The sequence below is a fragment of the Perca fluviatilis genome, chromosome 7 (assembly GCF_010015445.1).
Source record: "Perca fluviatilis chromosome 7, GENO_Pfluv_1.0, whole genome shotgun sequence".
Lineage (NCBI taxonomy): Eukaryota > Metazoa > Chordata > Actinopteri > Perciformes > Percidae > Perca > Perca fluviatilis.
This window is the reverse complement of record NC_053118.1, coordinates 16,542,134-16,564,502: the sequence shown is the minus strand read 5'-3', so window position 1 is coordinate 16,564,502 and position 22,369 is coordinate 16,542,134. Positions and strand designations below refer to the sequence as shown.

Genomic DNA, 22,369 nt, shown 5'->3' with positions numbered 1-22,369 from the left:
GGTGAAATTACTCCGAACCATCACTTTAATGAGGATCTCTTTAAGAGCCATCCATTTTCAAAACCCACTTCTATGGAGGGTGCTGTTCTGTAGCTGGCCCCAACTCCTAATCTCCTTCTGGAGGGCAGCATGCAAAACGTTTATTTCCCTATAAGCATTGAGTAAGTATCATATTATTAATGTTAATAAAATAACCAGGGCTTATAGTTTTCTTTTAAATGTCATGCGTCACACATGTTGACTTTGTGAGCACACTTATAACTTCCTAAAGAAGAAGAACTTTGCCTGTGCTTCCCTTTTTTTTTTTTCCCCAACACTGCTGATGTCCTTGCAAGTAATGCTGGTATGACTCCCAGTGCACCTTTGCCACAGCCTCTATAAACACTTGGCTGTACTCCTCACTAACTGCTGAGAACTGTGGAAAAGTTCCCTGTGCTCTCTAACAAACTGCCTCTATCTGTCTACCTGCTGACATGTCTGTCTGCCACCACCACCCCCCCCCCCCCTCATCTTTTCCCCCCCTCTCTCCCTCTGGTTTCGTCCCACTGCCTGCTTGTTGCTGCCCTCGCTGTCCCAGCCTTGTCCCAGTTCCAGGTCCTCTGAGGTATCAGAGACTGGGCAGCTCCACAGTGACTGCAGCCCCCCCTCTCCTCTAGCTGCTGCTAGTGCTCCTCAGCACACTACTGACAAGGTGAAACACACTCATCCACCAAGAACCTTTACCCCTCCTTTCAAATACATTTCTGTGTTGTACCAGCAATACACCCACCGCAGCTTCCTCATACTAAACTTCAAACTGTGCTGTACATTGCATCGACTTTGGTTTATCACAGAAATGTTAAAGAAACCTCCAAACTCCCTGGCATGTGCATCAGTTCTTCCAGTTTTCATTCAGTTCAGCATTTTTTTCTGTGTTGATGTGATCAATATGGATTCCTTATTATTTTTGTGTTCCTTTTTGAATGATTTCTCCCAGTGATGTGTTCCGTTTTTAATTTTATTTTCCACTGTTTATCTTTTCAATAATTTACCCCATTGTGTGTTTGTTCTGTTTTGCCGGTTTCTGTTATCATCCCTCCTCCCACTGACGCGCACGCATCCAGTTGTCCAATGGTTTTGACCACTACAGTCCAGCCATTTCCCCCTACATGCATAGCACCGGGGGCTCAGGGTCAGACACTGCCTTTCCCTTCTTCCCTCCTTCCTCCTCATCCTACATCGCCTCGTCCTGCCCCACTCGTTCATGGTCACGTCCTGCCTCAGCCTTGCTACCAGACCAACCTCACAACTGCTCGTTGGGCTCCCCCATGGTGCCTTCATCCCGAGTCCCCAGCTGGAAGGTTTGTTCATCGCCTCGGTCTCGATGATCAACTTATTCGTTCTCTTTGTTAAACGGTTTGTTCAACATGCAAGCCCTGTTCATTTTTTTACTGTTGTTGTTGTTGCTGTTCACCAGTTTGCTTCTTTTATACTTTCAATCTGCAGCTGAAAATAAGGCGGAAAGCACATCAGAGAAAAGTATTAACAATCAACACTGACGTGTCTTTCTTTACAGGACTGGGCTAAGCCAGGCCCTTATGACCAGCCCATGGTCAACACACTGAGGAGGAAGAAAGACAAGGGGACCCCAGCTGTAGTGGACAGTAACGGTAGTGTGAGTAATGATAGCAGACCATCCTCAGGCCCGCCCTCAATGTCGACCTCAGCACCAGCTCCAAGTGCACTACAAACATCGGCATCAGTGGAGGAGAAGAACAGAACTGTGGGTGCGCCTTTTAAGGTCAGTTTTAGTCTCCGTCTCATACAAACACAGCCTGCCTTCATTTAGCCAATCCCTCTTTTAGCCAGGCATTAATTTTTTGGTAATTGTGGCACATATTCACTTTTGTGTTGTGCTTCTTCATTTAGTTTTTTTTTTTTTTACTTTGTCTGTATCATTTCCTTTCTATCCTCCATTTAGACTCGAATGGAGACTTTGGTAGTTTTAATTTGTCGCTGTTCTTAATAGCAACTTGTGAGAAGTGTGTTGTTGGCCTTAGTATTACTATATGGTCTCCATTAATTGTTGAGTCATCTGATTCTATATATTGCGTGTTTATGTTGTTAGTGGCAAAGAAGCTCCATATGATTTCAGACATTCGGTTTTGTCTTTGTGCCTGAAAAATTTGTACTTTGCTGCAGCAGGTGGCAAATTGCCACAAAATCAGAATCGTTCAGTGATTGTTAATTCTGCAAATACTGGACAAAGCACATTGACATAATGTCAGTCTACATTTAATGCCATCTGTTTAGCTTAAGTTTCAGGCTTGACCTCAGATTCAACTTCCAGCTAGCAAATGTTTTTGCAATCATGGCATTTAGACCACATGATTGAGCCTCCTACCACTAATGTTCCCATTTACTGACTTTCATGATCCGTACCTAATGTTTTAATGACTTTAATGAATTGTGTCTGGCTGTATCCAAACAGTGAGACTTCCTGACCCTACCAAATGTTTTTTTCATTGGGTGATTGCTCCAGGCTGGTGATATTGAGGCCCACGAGGAACTGGCTCTGGCCTTATCCAGAGGTCTGGAGCTGGACACCCAGAGGTCCAGTAGAGACTCCATCCAATGTTCCAGTGGCTACAGCACGCAGACCAACACGCCCTGCTGCTCCGAAGACACAATTCCTTCACAAGGTAACACTTGTACATCTATAATGCAATGGTCACCAATTTTCAATGAAGTACACTGCTCAACTTTTTGTCTTTTATCCTCTCTTTTTCAAATATCCAATATATTGTCGTGTCAGCTCATTGTTAACCTCTCTATTTGTTCTTTCTAGTATCAGACTATGACTATTTCTCAATGGCCGGAGATCAGGAGCCTGAGCAGCAGCACTCTGACTTTGACAAGTCCTCCACCATCCCCAGAAACAGTGACATCAGTCAGTCCTACCGACTCATGTTCCAGAGCAAACGGCCGGCCTCCACAGCCGGCCTGCCCAGCACACAGACTCCCTACCATGGACAGGGAGCCTACCCTGCAGGGCCCTATCCCCCCACACCTATCCACACTGGGGCTTATCCTCCTACCCCTACAGGTACGTGTGTACTATGTGTCACAATTGGATGTGTACACTTAAATCTTTCCATTTTTACTGTCTTGAAGTTGTAAGGTATCATGTTGGTTTATGTCAATAACTTCCTTTTAAAACACACACAAATTTATAAATTTAAATGTAAATGTAATACTTCATCAGAAGAATAGTTCACGTTCTGTTTTTATTCCCTTGCTTTTTTTATGTCCTTCATTATTTCGTTATTCTTGTTAATAAATCATAAAGGCTGCTGTATAATATACTGAAATGATCTTTATTAATAGTCTAATTAATTTTTTGGCTTAAATTGCCATTTGTGTTCTACCATTGCAGGCTCGTGTTCAGGTCAGGGATTTTATTCTGGATCCAGCTCCCATAATTCCCCTGGCTCCTATTCTACAGGCCACGGTCCAGTTATTGTCACCCCTGGGGTTGCCACAATCCGCCGCACGCCTTCTTCAAAACCTTCCGCCCGCCGGTCAGGCTCAGTTGTGGGCACAGGCCCCATCCCAATTCGTACGCCTGTCATTCCGGTAAAAATCCCTACGGTGCCCAATATGTCTGGAGCAGTTAATGGGAGCCAGGGTGCAGAGGAGATGGTTGGAGGAAGAGGAGAAGAAAGCCCAGATTCTCCAACATTTGCAGGAGGGGAGGATGCTGGCACGCTGCCTGTGATGTCCTGGAGTGGTCAGGCTACAACCAATCCTCCCACTGTACCCCTGCCCAACCAGCAGCACCTTCACTGTGAGATAGGCCAGGAAGGAGGAGCAGAGGAGGCAGGCGAAGAGTTAGAAGGCAACATGCTGGTGGCCATCCGCAAGGGGGTCAAGCTCAAGAGAACCCTCACCAACGACCGCTCCGCACCACGCATCGCGTGAGGACATGACACGCGTGACAACATGTGAGCTCATGTCCCAGAAGTGAGGCTCTCCCTTCATTGTGTTTGTAAATAAGGTCAAAGGCTAATAGAAATGAGATGTACAGAATCGAAAGGCGCCTTATGCTAATATGAGAAATGAATGACACCATGTAGCGTTTCTCATTCTGTACATTTTCACCTGTGAGAATCCCTCACTGCAGAAGCCATCTATAATGATTCAATGTAGAAAATATAAAGACATGTTATTGTTCAGGTTCATATTTTCTGATTTGGCTTATGATGCCTCAGAAACTATGTAAAGCCAGGTTTGTTGAAATATTGGTTTGGACCTAAAGTGGATCACAGGACCACATGTGGTAGATCCTTGCGTAAGTCGAGTAACTAACGAGCCTTTACGGGTACAAGGATAAGACCTAAGAAATGAGGTCCTCAGATAAAGGTTTTTGGCCTCAGCACTAAAATGTTTTTGCAAATCCGAGCCAACAGCTGTGTAATGACAGTGTAAACATGAGGATATTTTTGTTGATAAATAACAAAAGAAGAAAAGAGTAGCATTACACATTAATAGGGCAGTAATTACACACATTTATCTGGTGGTATTCTTGAAGCAGAGTGTTGGGCAAGGACATTGTGCCTGCCTTTTCTCAGTGTAAAAAGACAAAAAGTATCAAATGTGTATAATAGTATAGTATGTGTAAACTCTTATTATATAGGGAGTGCATTGTACCAGCGTGGGACAAGTAAGCATTCTAACTGCCTAGTGACTTGGCAGAAGGAGCGCAATAGCCAATGCAAGTACTTCACAGCATCAAGAGCAATACTCAGTCGCACTAGAAAGCAATGGCTCCAGCGGTCGGCTTTCGATCGCACCATTTGGCATCCCCTGAATTGCATTAACTGCTTACTTGGAGGGACGCCCTGATGGCTGTAGGAAGGTGCTGTGTTTTCAATACTGTCATCCCCTCACAGTTCAAATACTTACAAATGTGAGGTGTCCACAGAGCCAATCACGGGCTGGGCTATGACCAATACAGAGAGAGCTCTTCAAGAAGCAAATGAACTGGTTTTGTTTTGCAGCGGGAGTTTCATCCAAGTCAAAGTTGTAAGAGACAACAATGTGACTGAAGTGTCACATGGTGACATTAACAGACACTACAAGTTACGCCCTGTTTTAGTTGTGCTAGTATTTACATGATTTGTAAATAATGTTGCACGTCTCTGTTGCTGAGGAGTGTGTTGGTGCTTCTCGCTCTCTGTATTTCCTTCTTCCTTCCTTTCTGTGCCACAATCACAAAGTTTCACATCTTTAATATAATTTATAATAATCCTCAAATACCTTTACCTTTGGATGTGAATTGGTTTTATTTTTCATAATTTTTCCCAATATGGATTTATCATTTAATCTGCAATATCTACATGCTGACCTTTGTAGAACTCCTCAGTGGTTTGTGTTTATATATTAGCAATTATATATTAGCCCCTTCTTTTTCATAGCATTTTTTTAGCCATACTGCAACCTGCTGCGCATCCATTGCTCATAATATTACTAATAAATGTCAAAGTACAGATGTGCCATGTCAAAACTCAATGTTAAATGAAATTTATATATATATTATTAAACTTTTTTTAGAAGTTAATGAGGACATACTTTTGATCTTTTAAGTATTATTAGCTGTGACTGGTAATGCCATACTGGTTTAATTGTTCTGTCTGGTTGCTGTTAAATTGAACTCTGTTGTCTTCTTTGAAAAGCATGTAGCGTGCACACACGTTCTTTTTGATTAATTAGGCTTTTACATCTGTCATCTCCAATTCTTTTTTTTTTTTTTTTTTTTTTTATCTTTTGCAATAGCATTAAAGGTGACAAGTCCAGTACGAACAGATTTTGTTACCCTAACAATTACGAAAATCCTTTGTATAATTTAAGAAATATGTCACCATAGGTACAATTTAAAATGCTTTTATGTTTTTATCTGGACAATAAGATGTTTTGGAGCTATGAGACTGCAGCGTTTTAAGACTATAAGCTGAAACCAATGGTATCCCTGAGTCAGCCTGTATTTTAATTTACATTTCTGTTCAAGCACTGTGAGACCATGGCTACTACAAGATGTATGAAACTGTAAGTGTTATATAGCTATACAGGTTAATCCAAGAACTCACACATTTTAATTTATTTTATTCTTCTCAGTCTGTTTTTTTTCTCAACCTATTTTTATACGTGTATAAAATAGAGTAATATAGTTGTTTCCTCTATCCATGCATGTACCATCTGATGAGGTGTTGTTTCATCAGTGAAATGTTCATGACCGTCCTGCTACGATTCATTCAAGTCCCATATTTCACACACATGCATAATTGCACTGCATTTTAATAATGGCATAAATTCTGTCTGGTTTAGAAGTGAAGAAAGGCTACAACAAAGTGTGTTCCTCTGACTTCCAGGTACCACTAGAAGTCAGCAACAGCTTTGGTTTTACAATGGACAGGCTTTCATCAGTATTATGGGTTCAGATGTTGGGACACATGGTATTTACAAGAGCCGAGTCCAGTTCAGTCAAGACAGTGCAGACAGTTCAGAATGGGATTGCCTGAGTCATCATCATGGCGACATGCAAACTTTTAACTATTCCCTGAGGGTGATTTTAAATTTGAATGTTTGTACCCCAGTTATTGATAACTGAGTTCAGGTCAAATGTTATTGAACAATATCTTTTCACATTAGGGTCGAACAATTGGCACGCTGCCCACAACGTCTGGCCTTTCTAGCCTAATCTGACCTGACTTTTCCAAAGACATTTTAGCATGAGAATTAAGTTTTTTCAGTTTTTTAAACAAGATTCTTATGAATGTAATGTAATAGAAAGGTACAATAAGAGGAATGAATTGAAAAAAGCAATGACAAAAGCAAAGATATTATCTCTGTGCCTGAATTAAACCTATAGTGTGAACATGGGTTATGGACCACAAACCCCTTTCATACAAAATATCCCTGAAGTGTTTGATTTCAACAGAGCAAAAATAATATTACTGCTTAGATGTTTCTTAAAACCCAGCATTCAGTTCTTAAAATTGTTGATGTTAATTTTTTTTATTTTTTTGGCCGTCATCCTGTCTAAAACTTATATTATCAACCTGTAATTTCCGTATTTAAATTGCTAGCATAAATATATATTATATCAGAGTTGCCAAATGCCAGTATATCCTATGAATAAGAAGTTTATAGTTTGTGAGGGTTTGAAAGTACAGTTGAACCTGGTTTCTAGTTTAGTTTTTAGCACCGAGGAGAGTTGACCTCTCTGTCTGCCCCTGTACAGTTCAACATGATATGATGCAGTTTGTTTCAGGAAGTAAAAAGGTTGTTATTTTTGTGTAATGACAGCTTTAGCAATATAATAAAAATATAAATTTTGATTTGTCTCACTGACTTCTTGAATGTGTTGTTGTTGTTGTATCAAGAGTTTTAAACGCCACCTCCCTAATACTTTATTTGTTTAACTTTTAGGCCTAAAACATCTTGAACCGGTCAGTTTTAATCTTACGTTCATTACTGAACTTTTAAGTAAATGGCTGACGAAACAATCTCCCTTCAGTGTCCCTTTATTAGCTGTTCTGGAGCTTTCTACCGTATCACACACACTTCATCTGCATTTGCATTAGCTCTGTTGCAATGGAAATGTATGTTCAAACTTTTGGAGCACCTCTGGGACTTTTCATTGATGTTGACCTAAAAGTTAAGCTTCACAGTTAAGTCTTGACCTTGAAAGCAGCAACTGAAAAACAAATCAGGTAAATGTTTTTTGCACATTGATCTCTCGTGTATATAACTGCATGAACTGTGTGTTCATTTAAAAGCTTTTACACAAGCCCAGTTTGAAATCTGGCCATCTTGTGGGATAGTGTGTGGGAAACGTCATGTACAGGTTCAAAGTAACTAGGATAACACAGGTTCAAGAGCTGAAGTCTTCACTACCTTCAGTTAGGATGTAAACCGATGATGATGATGATGATGATGATGATGATGATGATGACGTGCTTGGGTTTGTCCACCAGGGGGCGCTCTTGTCTGAGTTTCTTTTAACACCCAAACCTAGTTTGTAGCTTCTACTTGGATAATGCATCCCTCCTCCCATCCTTACATCCCTGGAAACACTCTTCTAATCAATACATGTACAGCCAAAACAATGACTATGCCACTTCCACACACAAGGGCTTGAAATAAATCCTGCATTACAAAGTTTTAGGTTGTGAGGGAGCCTCCTACTTTTGCCTAAAGTAGGAGGCTCCCTCCTCCACACAAATAACTTCCACATTGTGTCATATTTTCTTAGGGTGTGGACTGTAATCTGGTTGAATAGCTCAAATGCCCCACGTGTTTAACAGCAGAGGGAGGGGTGAGCACACACCCAACAGACAAAACACACTCCTTTTACTAAACCTGCAAGAGATAACCGCCTGTCTGTGACAAATACTATTTTCATACAGGAGCCCTATACTATACTGTATGAAGATATTATTTTTCAATCTCAGCTGCTATCACTAACATTTCTAAAGTCACCAATTTATACAGGACATAATTCGTATTTTTCCTTACGGTAGACGTACGGTACCCTACTGTCGTACCCTATAACATTGCCCCTATGTACTGAATGAACGTAGGCTACGCAGGCTGCCGGTGTCGTCACAGTTACGCACGGAGGAAAGCAGCGCTGCTATTGGAAAGTATTTTCGGGCTGCTGGCCGCTGAAGTGCCCTCCATCCCATCCGCCTCACATCATCCTGTCAACCAGAGGTTACGCCAGCCGGGATTACGCTCGCAAATATGTGATTTTGTACGAATACTACAGCCAGTCGGGTGTCTGAGGTTGCATGCGGCTACCTACAAACTCTGACCGCTAGTAGCCTAAATAAGTAACGTGTGCGCCGCCGGAGCAGCTTCTGCATTTTCAAGGTTTCTTAGGTTGTTGGACGGGACAGCTGCATCGACTGAGGTGCGTCCGATAAGACAAGTTGCCGTTGGATTTTTATTTTTGGACAGCTATCGCATATTTTCCTACTTTTTGTTTTACAAAAGGCGCGTAAAATAGGCTTGAATGATATGTTCTTAAATAATGTGGAATTGTTATTGTCAGGCCCGTTATGCCCTTAAGTAACCCCAGATGCCTCTACACTGAGGATGTTATCACGCGACCGTTGCAGCGATTATTTGTAGCATCATTCTATTATAGAGCGGCATGTTGTGTTATAGATGAGTGCAGGCTCAAAGTGGTAACTAGGCCTGTTGTATGTTTTCCGCTGTTCTCCATCAGGTTCCCGGCGTATTGCTCTTCCTCCATCCCTGCGATGCTGCCCTGCCTGCGGAGAGTCCTGCGGCCCGCCCTCTCTTTGAGAGCCGGGGCGGGGTTGGCCACAGCCGGACGCAAACACCAAACACCCGCCATAGCCCGGTTCGCCTCAGAGCCTCCTCTCTCCATGCTGGTGCAGCGGTGTAACCTGGGCACACATCCGCTGAATGAGCTCGTGGAGCCCCTCGACTCTCCCCGGGGAGCCAAGGAGTTTATTTACACTCTCCATCCGTCTGAGCGAACCTGTCTGCTGCGAGAACTGCACAAGTTCGAGTCCATAGCCATAGCTCAAGGTAGGTGATGTGCTACAGTAGCCTACAGCTAAATATACTGTATTTTGATAATAAGTGCCACACAGCAGGAAAATCAATGGAAATACAGTTTGGCCATCCTTTTGAAATTTTGAGGCATACAATGAATGAATATATTCTATAGTCTTTAACAACATAGGACATCCTATACTTTATCAGAAAATGCTTCATTAAAATCGGCCAATAATGTTTTTTGCGCCATCATCAACTGCAGTATACTATCTACTACTACACTACATGTAATGACAAGCAGTTAACTTTTGGGTTAGATATCCATGTATCACTGTAATCATAGCTGACATATACGCTGCAGCATCAGGGAACAGGCTGTAATAGGTTGGAGTAGCCTGCAGTGTGGTTCACAGTAGTATGATGTCGGTAACATCACAGCTTTGATTTTGATCTCCTGATGGGTAATGAAAGTCTAAAAAAGTTGCAGTTGGAAGACTGACCAAAGCCTAGTTTCTCTAAAATATCACACCATAGTTCCACGGAGGACAGCTTATCCCTGTGTTCTGTTTTGCAGGCGACCCTGACCTCTGACCTCCCTGAGAGGTTACCTCCCTGTAACTCTTATTTCCACATGTATTGCACAAGAATCCCTCACACAGTATTTCAGTGGGGAGTAGACTATGGTATCCCTCAGTACCTAAGCATATAGTTGTGGCTTTCAGACACAGAGAAAAAGAAGGAACTGGGATGGACTGAGGAAAGGCATGAGTGATTGCACTGAGCCCTCAAATTGTGAATAAAAGCACTTTATTTTCACTTTATTCCTGGAGCCTTGCACGGATGGTTTTCAGTGGAGCCTTGTTTACTGTTGTGTCTCATGATGGACAAGTGATTCGTGGGACACCCTGCAGGGTATAACTTCAAATATCTCTGACCTCAGAAGATTTGAAGTCAGAATAATCCCTAAAGTCTCTTAATTTCTCTGCACCAACTATTTGAATCTAATTCTCTTATTTTGTGTACTCCCTGCTGCACTCAGTGAACTGTATGTCAGGTTCCTTTAAACCATGTAGCGTCAGACTGCTGAATGTTGAACGTACATGCATCAGTTGCTATGTGTGTACAGTTTCTTTGCAGTGTACAGTATGTGAGGCCCAGAATAACAATTAGCAATTACATGTGCAAATCACAGCCCAGACTGTAATAGTTAATATAAGCATGCCTACTGACATTGTGGCTTGAAAAGTTTCATCTGTTTGTTTAGTTTACAATTTAAGATTTCAGTTGTTCTGCTTCTTCACTTTTTACCTCGTCTGAGATGGTTTTTGAGGAGGAAAAACACAAACAAATGTTGCATCATTTTTTTCTGTGAGTGTCATAATTTACTCTATATACTCCTGCGTCAAAAACATAACTGGGAAGGGTAGCATTCTGCTGTCATCTACAGTATAGGGGATGGTATTGATTCTTTACATGATTGTTTGGGTCATAGCAGTCAGCCACCTATGTCTATGTATGCTAAAACAGGCCAGTGATGCTTCTGCTGACTGACAGCAGCTTAGCTGGTTATAGAAGTAATTTTGGCAGCGATGATAATGCTAAAAGTGGTGATTACAGAGATGGTAGTGATGGCTGTGAAGTGTGTCATCTAACAGTTATTTTGCTGAACAGTTTTACAGTTCACACCTTTAGTGATAGTTATTGCCCAATAAGATTAGACCCTGTTCAAGTCCAACTAAATAGTTTCTCTCATTGCACAGAGGATAATAACTTGTTTGGAAGGACAAATATACAGAAACTCAGTTTGTCTATTGCCTGATTGGAAATACCGCTCCTTTCCTCTATTCCCACTCTGTATCCAGACTCTGGAGAACTGGCAGAGAGAATTGTAGGAGGCTGGCCGGTTCACCCCATTACGAGGTGTTTCAATAAGATTCTCCATGCTCGGCGCTCCTAATAGTACATCATTATTTTCCTGTCCAATGTTGCTGATTACATCCTGACCACATGCTGCCAGCCTTCCCTGTACAATTTCAACACTGAACAAACTGCGCTAAAGGGTTAGGGTTTTATATCACACACTGGCCATAAATAAACAAGGTGTCACACTCATTTTGGATCACTGTAAAATGTTCAAGTTGTACTTAGTGACTAGAAAACCATAATATTAAACATTTTAGACCATTTTAATCGTTTGGGCAAAAATGCTTGCATGATATTGTTGCTGAATATCAGAGAAGTGTGGCATGAAAATGGAGAGATGTAATATTTAGAACCAGATTTAGAACCTCCATCCTAGAGCTGGGCAATATATCAATATTATATCGATATCGTGATATGAGACTAGATATCGTCTTAGATTTTGGATATCGTAATATTGTGATATGACACAAGTGTTGTCTTTTCCTGGTTTTAAAGGCTGCATTACAGTAAAGTGATGTACTTTTCTGAACTTACCAGACTGTTGTAACTGTTCTATTATTTGCCTTTACCACTTAGTCATTATATCTACATTGTTGATGATTATTTATCTAAAATCTCATTGTGTAAATATTTTGTGAAAGCACCAATAGTCAACCCTACAATATCGTTGCGGTTTCGATATCGAGGTATTTGGCTAAAAAATATCATGATATTTGATTTTCTCCATATTGCCCAGCCCTACTCCATCCCCTTCTGTGAAATGCACCAGAGGGCTGTAAATAGATCGGCTTGATTCACAACTTCATATTTTTTTCGATTCAAAAACCACCACAAATTTGCAACCAAAAATGAGAGAATAATGTGACTAGTTTACTGAGGTAACTGGACGCAGACGACAGCTACTTTCCTCTGCTCTCACCGATGGGGCCTACAGTATCTGGTTGGAGCGAGCGGACATCCTCACCTTCGCGCTCTAAAACCCTCAGGGATCTTCTTATTTGCTGTATGTGCAGGGCTGCAGTGTAGCTGAATCAGTGATTGCTGGACCGGTCGGCACACTCTCTCACTGACTTGCTGGCTATCATCATTCTACCCAGAGGCTGCAGGACACCTGAGGCAAAGCCCCTATTTTCCTGAGATATATTACAGTATATGCAGGTTTCAGGGAATGGTGATGAAGCTGGATTTCTGCCTGTGGGTGAAACTCACGGACACATTGTACTGGACAGTCCTCAGGATTAATGGAATCCACTGCATAATGTCCATGCAGGTTGTGGCCATATTTACTGAATAAATTCACCTTCATTCTGCATTGTGCTCTTAAATTTAAGTTACGTGTTACGTTACAAGATGCTTGCCTGAACATTTAGTCAGTTTACTGGCTACACTAATTTTTCAAAGTTGCAACTGTTTTAGCAAACAGTTGCTTATTTACACACCCTGCAGACAAAATGGAACATTAGCATTCATTTCGAGTTGTAGTTCTGGTCTTTTGGATTCCTTGCCAGATGTAAGTCCAATTTTCACTCTCCTTTTAGATCTGTTTTTGGTCACCACCAACCCCTGAGGAAAACATCTGTCTCTTTAGCTGCTAAATGCTTCGCGATGTTCACCAGCTAGATGCTAACTTGGCTTGTCTGCCATTTGGTGCTGGCCAGGTAGCATGCAGTCTGTTGAGTTTTTTGCTGAAGACAGCAAGCTGCTGGGAACTAGTTGATCACCCAAAACAGTAGAGTTGTCGGCTGTAAAATCAAAACACTGAGATGAAAGATTCTAAATCCCTCCATAGAGCTGAGGAGAACTGCAGAGTTGGTAGAAAATGTTCTGTTTGTAATAACAAACAACCCCTTTCACATTTGATCCATTGTTCATAGCATAGGGTGTGCTGTAAATGCAGTATTCTGGATATGAGAAGGCTTTGTTGATGCTTTTTTCAGAATTGAAAACTTCCCTTACCATTCTTTGGAAGTGGTGGTACACAGTCCTGGATCAACTTTACTGGGTCTTCTGTTTTATTGTCAGACAGCTATTTTCTAGTCATGCCTCCATGTCATTTTTTTGTGTTGGCTAAAACTACTTCTCTTTATTTCAAGTCACTAATAATCACAACTTTAGGGAAATCATACTGCAATACTTTTGTATTGCAATGTTTTTGGTGAAACAGTAGAACGTATAAGGCAGACTGAGGGCTGGTAAGTGGTTTTAGGGGCACAGTGTTACAGCCAAGATACTCCTAAGGACTAGATGTTTGTTTGAGTAGAGAAAAGAGAAAGTGTTAGGAAAAAGCAAGTTGTACACAAGTACATTCACCTTACCTCTTAGAAAAAGAGGAGAGACGTTTGAAGGAAGCAAGGTACTGTAAGGTGGGGATGCAGACACTTAGAATGGATAAGGGAGAGATGTCGGCAAAGATTAATTTAGAGGAGAGGAGTAAACAGACGGAAAGAGAAAGGATGGAGAGAAGTAAAAACTATTAGGGAGCTCTAATAACCAAGATTGGTGCAAAGTGACTGAGACATGATTTAATGAGAATACCAATACCAATTTTATTCTTCTACGACATTTAACAATTTTTTCGTTTGACTCAAGCCAGAAAGAAGAAAAATGAGCTCATGATTTCAACAAAATTTGAACATAGAAAGATGTTTCAAAGACAATGAATTAAGACCCATCAGGGAAATTTTGTGATTTACTATCATGAAGAATAAAGCTGACCCTGGTGAACAAAAGCACAGCTGAAAAGCCTTTTACACTTGTGACCAGTTTGTACAGCTTAGTTAAAGTGTGGATCTTGATGGCTCATTGTCATGTTTGAGATCTCAGTAACTACACTGTCAGAGACCAGTTTAGTGATTAGTACACAGTCTTTTGCATTGCAAATAAATATAAATATTTGAAATGACTGACCAACTAATACTGGGACTGGGATTTTCATATAAAACAAAATGATTAATTATTAATGAATTGATTAATTATGATTTATTATTATCTATTGATAAATATAAATATGCTTTGTGAGGGTATAATAATGATAGAGAGAGTGGAAGTAACAGGTAAACCTATTGCTTACACTCAGACAGGGAACATACTGTATTCGCATATTGAGTTATCGTGTTTGCTTTACAAAAATCATCCATTAAATTTTGTATACGATGGACAAAAGTACAGAGAAATGAAGCAAAGATTTGGAGAAGTAAAGGAGAAATGCAGCAGATACATGAATTAATAAATAAGCAACCAGAGATCATGAGATTCTGTTCCATCTGGCCCTCTATGATCACCAGTTACTGAGTGACTCAGTGACATCCACTACACTAATGTGGTTTTCCCACAGGCCTGCTGGTAAGAAAGAAAACATGAGATGAGACAAGATAAAAGCAATTTGCCTTCATGGGTCAGAGGATGGAGAAGTAATGTAGAGGGAAAGTTAATTGGAGATGCAAAAGAGGGGAAAGAGCAGCAAGAGGGAATGGGGGATATCTAGATGATTTTATGACTTTGCTTTGTTTTTCACCTCAGTGACCATTGAGGCTGCAGTACACAATCTTAGGGGCATAAACAAACCTCTTCATTTCATTGTTTTGAAACAACCCGTCCTACATTTGTTTTAAAGTTTGAAATTCTTTTTATTCATCATCTTAATCTCTTCTTGAACCATGACGAGTTTCAGCAGGTATAATGAATCCCGGATCAAAGCTTTCATCCTCTTTTCTCAGGTTTGTCTATTTCGAAGGGAGGCTTAATATTTTTTGTGCTCAATGCATTGCTTTTATAGTGCCTGATAATATTATATTCCATCTTTTGTGTTGAAAGGGGAAGCCATATCCTCTCTCACCGCCTTTCAGATTATAGCCTTTTAGCCTGAATTGACGGACCAAGGAGAGCACTTTTCTCCACTCTGCCTCAGCTCATACATTCTTATTGTCATGCTAATTAACACGCGCTGCGGCATAATGGTGGTCCGTGATGACGTTTAACCTGCTGTGACCCATGCACAAACACAACTGACTCCCTTCAGTCTGGTATGAAAAAGTAGAGTCATCATCAGCACTGATGAACATTTGCATGATTTGTTATGATGCTGCCATCATGCTGCTGCTTGACTTTCTAAAAGGAAACTTGAAAACTGAATTACTTGAGTAAATAACATTCCAGACAGTCAGTTCTATTGCTGTCCAGTGGACATTGTTGCTGTGACATTTGTCTGGTAATTTGTGTACAGAAATGCACCATTCATCACACAGACACGCTATAACACGCTGTGGGTATTTATTGAGCGCAGTTTGCTGCCAACAACAGGACTGTAGCCATTAATAACTAATCAGTCTCAGTGTGCCAAGGAGATTTCAGACTGAGTGGTTTTTCATTGAAAACTTTTCTTAACTGCAGTGGGTGCTGCTGAACCCCCAATAATTAAGTGATAACTGCTATTGCTCATTCAAGTTCTACACAGCGACTGCTGATTTTGCAGGCTGAAATGACAACTGCTGGCAGATTGTATTAGCTGTAGCTAGCTAGTTTGCTTATGAAGCTAACTTAGCTCCATGAATTGGTTCAAAACTCCGATACGTTTTAGAAACTCAGTCAAAGGTATTTGATAACTACATACATGATACCATGCTAATGACCATGCTAGCCTTGAAAGTAACACTAAGTTAGAAGCTAGGTAGGTAGTAAGCAAGTTAGCAAGGCATGCTAATGTTTGCATGTTAGAGCAGCTAACGCCACATTTTGTAATCCATCACTCACACCTTTGCTCAATTATTTTTTGGTTTTAGAAAAGCTAAATAATAAGACACAACCTTTCAAACTGTTTAGGTGCACATTATCACACTTTATCACTCAAACAAAACTGAAAGTAAAGGCAGACTACTGTGTTCTTTTACAGGTTTTTTAAATGGAAATGCACACTCAGCCTTAGCAAAAAACAGTGACGTTTACTACAGTTTATCATTAATGTTATCAATAATCTGAATGCAGGCTCTAGCTGAATCAACGTTAGCTGTGCTAAATTTGGAAATAATGGCACAGAAGCTAAGCAATGTAATGTTACTGCTGTGGACACAATGTACACATAGCACCAGTAAGTATGTTAGGCAGCAGCAGCACAAATGTTTGGATTTGAATACGTAAGGAACACTACTGACTAAACTGACTAAAATGAATGGACCTGCAAGAACCACTGTATTTTAATATATTGTTTTTGTTCAGAGAGTAAAATACACTTTTTGATAACGTTTCTTTTCCTTTGAGTCTTTGAAAGACAATAAATCAGAGCCAAGGTTAATCATTCTATATGGAGCCCAGTATGTGAGATTGTCTTCCAGTTGACAATCTGGCACCAATTAAAATGTAATGTTTCAGAAGATAAGAAAGATGGAGGAAAGTCACTATATACTGTATGGCTCTTCCTTCTTGTGAAACCTAGACAGATGGATCAAGGCATGAATCAAATTATACGGGCACCACAGAAGCCCAGGTAATATTATTATGCGCAGCAGGATGTGTTTGATATTCATGGTGGTGTTTGTTTTTGTGAGCCTGTCCATTCTATCACAAGGTCATGATCTTGAGAGCGTAAAAGACAGAGAGGGATCATTTTCTGTCTTTTTTTTTTTTCATGGGACAATATGACCTCTGAAGACAACACACCTCCAAACTGTTTTCCCCTTTCACTTCTTTTGCTCTGCTGACTCCTCACTCACTTTTTCCTCTTATCTCTCCCACTGTCATTCTGTCCCTTCACACTTCTATGAGATGTACCACAACACACACACACCACATCATACCTTTCCCCAGAGGCAACTGACCTTGCTACACAGTCACCATGGCTGCTAAATTTACTACAGTCCCACAAGACTTAAGTCAGCACTTTATAGCAGGTATTAATATTTCTCTCAAGGCCTGTATTTACTGCTTTCTAGGTTTACCTTTGGGAAATACTAAGTTTCTTACTATATTGGCAAATTGACTTCACTAGCTGCTTTGTTGACTGGCCACAAATACATAAACTCAGCTAAACGTCCTCTCACTTTCAACTGCTTAAGGTACTAACTTTTAATGTGTGCTGTTTTTTCTTTGCTGATTAGACCTTTTTCACGTTTAACGAGAGTTTGCTAAAGCTCAACTCCATATAAGAGTGGGTGTGCTCCAACTATTGAAATTTTGGTTTGTGTTGTACCAGTGTGGTTTCTAATATTTAAATTTGGAAAACGGAATGTGCTGACCCTGGCTTAAGCAGCCTAGGATACAAAACATACCTTTCCAGCATATGGTAAACAATGGAAATATTACTGCATAACAACTGCAAATGTTGTGCACTAGCTGTTTAAAGATGCCGCTAAATCTAGTAAAACTCACTCTCAATAAGCAGCTGTCTCACAGCTCTCACGTCTCTACCTGCTGCTGTTTATCAGCTAAGACGGATTCAGTATAGTTTGTGCCACTGTTGCCGGTTTAAGCAATTTTCCCTGTGCTTGCTGATATGCACGGTAACATGCAGCATGCCGGTACGGCCAGATAAAGTGCAGACAACCATCAAAATGTAAAGTTGTCCCGCACTAAACAGAAGCAGGAGAAGAGAATCAGGAAGATAGTCTGTGCACACCTACACAGAGGTTCTAATTAGCCAAAATAAGTGAAAACACCTGTGCATGAGTTTGTGGCGAGTAGGGCTGTTAATTCTATCAATCTGATAGAATGACTAATTGACATCTAGGAAGGCAGGTGCATGTAATTAAGTGCAATTAATTTGCATGGATGGAAACCAGCTTCACTTTTGTTGCCAGCTTTGAGAACCATGCCTTTGAGCGAAAGGGCTGCTGCAGGATTTGTGTCTGCTCACAACTAAAATGAAGTGAGCATTCGCTGTAATATAGGTGGAACCTTTTTGGTCTGTATCACTATTTAAATATAAAAAATATGGTGTAATTATGGCATTTCATTATCTGTTTAAACAATTCATGGAAATGAATGTTCTCCTATGTACTTTTCGCTGTATTAGTGTTACTAAAAACCACAGGGGAAGTCATTGTAAACTTCCTTTAGTGTGAAGCTCTCGGAGTTAGTTAGGCAGCCCATTGCTCGATTAAAACATTTCTTTACTTTGTCCTTTGTTCCTACTGGCTGGGTGCCGGCAGTAAGACAGAGAGGAAACGGGGCTGCTTTCTTGTTTTCCTCCTGTTGCTTGTGGTTTGCCATTTGTCTGAGGGTTACTTTCAAGGATTTGTGGTTGTTTTTGGTGGGTTTCTGTGTTTAGTCTCAGGCCCTCCACAGCTGTCCTAATTGACACTGGGGGAATAGACGGGTGTATATTTACAGTGTATTTGTCTACCTGCCATATAGAGTTCACCGAACTCACAGGGGAAGAAAAAAGTACTTTGCTGAAATTCAACCACACTGTTAGGCTTCAGTTTGTGTGTTGTCGTGCCCCAGGGCTTTGTATTTTCTTCTCACCGGTGTATATACCGACTAGTCAATTCTGCATTTACTGGGAGCAAGCCTATTATTTTCCCCTCAGCAGACAAGTATTTGAAGTTGTATTATGACATTCACTTCAACAATGCACTATATGATCATGCTGCATTCTGTCTCTACTATTATATGGACTCTGGACTATCTGATTTCTCAGAACTCTATGCACTTTATTTGCTAATACACTTTTTAATAATGGACTAACATGATCATACTGCATTCTGTATTTTGTCCTTTGTTTTTTTTGTTTTTTTTTAAAGCACTGCTATAAAGGATAAACACTTTTTAATGATTGTACTACTGGTTAGATGTTAAACTGCATTTCATTGTACTGGTTGTCCTTTTGCAATGACAATAAAGCTGGATCTAATCTAATTCATAAATCCGCCAGTATGTACTGTAAGAGCTTGGCAAAGGGGAGCAGAAATAAATAAATGGCCTTTCCTCCAAATAAGCGTTTTTAAATGCAAATCACAAGCTGAATGTGGACTCAATAATTTTGTCAACTACATTGGACTACTATATTAGATCCATAAACATTTCATGCATTGTCTGCTTTCTATTGAGTTGTACTCCCTTAAATATATATTTATTTCTAAATCTAATTGCCTTTTCTAGGTAAAATTAATTTCAACCTAAACTTTAGCAGTTTACTAATAACTGTCCCTGCCGTCTTGACCCACATTCTGCGTGCTGTGAAATTAGCTCTTTCCTGTCTCATAAATCATAGGAGAATATCGAGGTGCGGTGAGGTTGATGAATGGCTTTAGCCTTCTATTGTTCCTGTTCTGCTGAACTCATACACACATGTGCATGATTGGACACACACACACACACACTGCAGATAATATGATGATAAAGATTCACACTGATAAACACATGCTTATACACTTACACACCACACCCCTTCACACACAATTCTGTGGGGAAGACAATGTTTCTTGCTAGATAAAGCCCAAGAGACGCACACAGACACACTAACAGAGGCAGTTACACACACAAACTGCGTTGAACTGCTGCACCGTACTGCCATTAAAAAAGCCAGTGCAAATCTTCTGGTTTCTACCACTGTAACATCCAACCCCTAACTTTGCAGAAAATCTTATTGCCTCTATTTATCATTTTCATTGACTGAATGTGCCGACAGACATTTATTCATAACTGCTGTGAGAGAACTTGGTTTTTTGGTTCCTTCACAGACTTATCTCCAATTTCCCAAACTCTGTTCACACTTCAATTTCAAGCCGTATCAGCACCAAGAGACAAATGTGTGGAAAAAGGCACGGCAAAACAAAGACAGGAAAGTGAGACTTGTATCTCCCATTCTAACAGTCACAGCATAAGAGGACTTCAGTGTTCAAAGAGATTTATTTCATAGCAGCAAGAAGCTGAGGAGGGAATAAAACAAAGTGAAACTAAAAATCTCAGGGTAAAACCCAACTGTCCAACACACAAATATATAAATGTTTGTAGCTAAATATGAACAACTCCCCAAATGAGCACTTCAATGTGAGCCTTTTAAAATAGTAAATGCCATCTGGCCTGAATAGGGAATATAGAGTTTCATAAATAGCACAGTATTGGTTAGATGCAGAAGTGAAATATTAGATGACATGATTAGACTTTTACTAATTAAAAAAATCACATTAGCAAAACAATATTTTAGCAATGCTTATATCAGCATGGCTCGGTCAGTCAGACGATCTACCACCCAACTGTTGGATGGATTGCAATGAAATGTGTTGCAGACATTTATGTCCCCCTCAGGATAAATTGCTTTAATGATCCCCTGCATGTCTGTAGTCTCTTAGTCTTGTTAATTTGTGTCAAAATGCTGCCTGGACACAGCCTGGTGTCTGCTTGTTTAAAGGGGCTGTACTCCATATTCAGAACATCAACATAGCAACAAACACATATTTTGCTATGTAAAGATATAGTGGAGTAAGGGCGTCCTGAGCAGAGAATGAAGTCACATTCCCTCTGTGTGTTGCATTCTGAGATTCTCTGTTCTTTGTTTTGAAAGCCGGTCTGGCCGCACGTGAAAAAACATATTTTAGGTACTTCATGTATGTCTGTTAACAGTCTGTTAGAGCCGTGTGAAGGCAAACCCAGCACACTACTTTTCAGTATTTCAAGTACAGACCCTTTTTTAAAGAACATTTGACTACCAATTAACAGCCTTGTTATAGTCTTAGATAATTTGTAGGCTGAGCATAGTTAATGCTTCAGAGAATTGTTGTATCTGACTTGGCAAAGAACAGTTAAGATCTGAGCCCAAATATCCTGTTTTCTGTTTATCTGTAAGCACAGTCTTCATCAGATGCCAGGTGTGTGCTGTACGGGTGATTCTGCAGTAGGACAAGGCAAGATAAGAAAAGGTTTGAGATGAATGAAACATGGCTGCTTCGGTATTAACCATGCTTGTGGTTAGCTACTTATCACAGCCCATTAAATGTTTTCATCACTCCTGTTTGTTGGATATGAATTCTTTTGAGCCAGTGGCTCTGGGGGATTTAAGATACCATGCAATCAATACTTTATACCAGAGGAGTTGTGAGGGCAATAGACAGCTATGTCAGCTATCACAGTTCTAATAAATAGCTGGATTGGGAGAGAAAAATCTTCAAGGAGCTCGGTTTCTCGTTAATGGGATTTTTTCATGTGACCAGTGATGAGATGGTGACTCTGCTGCATTTTCATTTTGCCCTATTCTTTTTAAGTGATGGGAAGATATAGCAGGAACATGCTTTTGACTGGGGCCACAATTATGTATTACCACAATGATGTATTGCATTATTTCTAACATAACTGCTGTGAGAGAACTTGCTGTGAACATATTATGAGACTGATCACAGACCTGCATTTTAGCATTGTTCAACAGCGCACGGCCATAGTATCTGCTGTCTGAGAAATAGTTAGGTGCACCAAAAACCTCTGAAAAACAAATACTCAGCAGGCATTTTAATTAATTTCAACCATTACTGTTTATTGCACAAGTATATTGTTATTTCTACACGATATTTCTGCAGTTTCTATAACCTTGACTCACCCTATTCTTGTAGAACAAATATGGATGATAACAAAGTACAGAATTTTGTAATGGCACTAAATTACAAAAGGAATTATCTGCTTTAGTCTTAAGATAACCCGAGCTTGGACCAATGCAAAAATACAACCCTGAAGTTAAGACCTTTTTCAGGGATGACAAGTTGCCATATTAACATGTAACTTTCCATTGTTGGCCCATATGTACGGTAGGTACGACCAACCAATATCATTTTGCCAAACCTTATGCCTGAGAGAGCTGAGAGTATCCAGGTGTTCGTTTAGTGGTACCAAAGTATGGTACCACTGGTTAGTGACATCCATATGATTTACAAGTTATCTCATATTTCTAAAGCAT

General features: G+C 40.3%; 2 protein-coding genes across 11 annotated transcripts in view; both read left to right on the top strand.

Moving 5' to 3' along the window:
* The window catches only part of LOC120562316 (protein MTSS 1-like), a 55,266-nt gene extending 47,890 nt beyond the window's left edge, over positions 1-7,376 (top strand). For 5 of the 10 annotated variants that reach the window (XM_039805989.1, XM_039805986.1, XM_039805988.1 and 2 more), the window contains 6 exons: positions 578-691; positions 1,104-1,340; positions 1,556-1,780; positions 2,522-2,681; positions 2,828-3,085; positions 3,416-7,376. In XM_039805989.1, coding sequence (XP_039661923.1) covers positions 578-691; positions 1,104-1,340; positions 1,556-1,780; positions 2,522-2,681; positions 2,828-3,085; positions 3,416-3,960 — 1,539 coding nt within the window. In that variant the 3' untranslated portion in view covers positions 3,961-7,376. The remainder of the gene's footprint in view (positions 1-577; positions 692-1,103; positions 1,341-1,555; positions 1,781-2,521; positions 2,682-2,827; positions 3,086-3,415) is intronic. The other 5 variants (XM_039805992.1, XM_039805990.1, XM_039805994.1 and 2 more) reach the window with 3 other exon arrangements.
* Positions 7,377-8,672: 1,296 nt separating this feature from the next.
* The window catches only part of LOC120562307 (transmembrane protein 65-like), a 45,233-nt gene continuing 31,536 nt past the window's right edge, over positions 8,673-22,369 (top strand). Inside the window, exons 1-2 of the mRNA XM_039805972.1 lie at positions 8,673-8,953; positions 9,272-9,600. Of these exons, the coding sequence (XP_039661906.1) occupies positions 9,306-9,600 (295 nt within the window). The 5' untranslated portion in view covers positions 8,673-8,953; positions 9,272-9,305. The remainder of the gene's footprint in view (positions 8,954-9,271; positions 9,601-22,369) is intronic.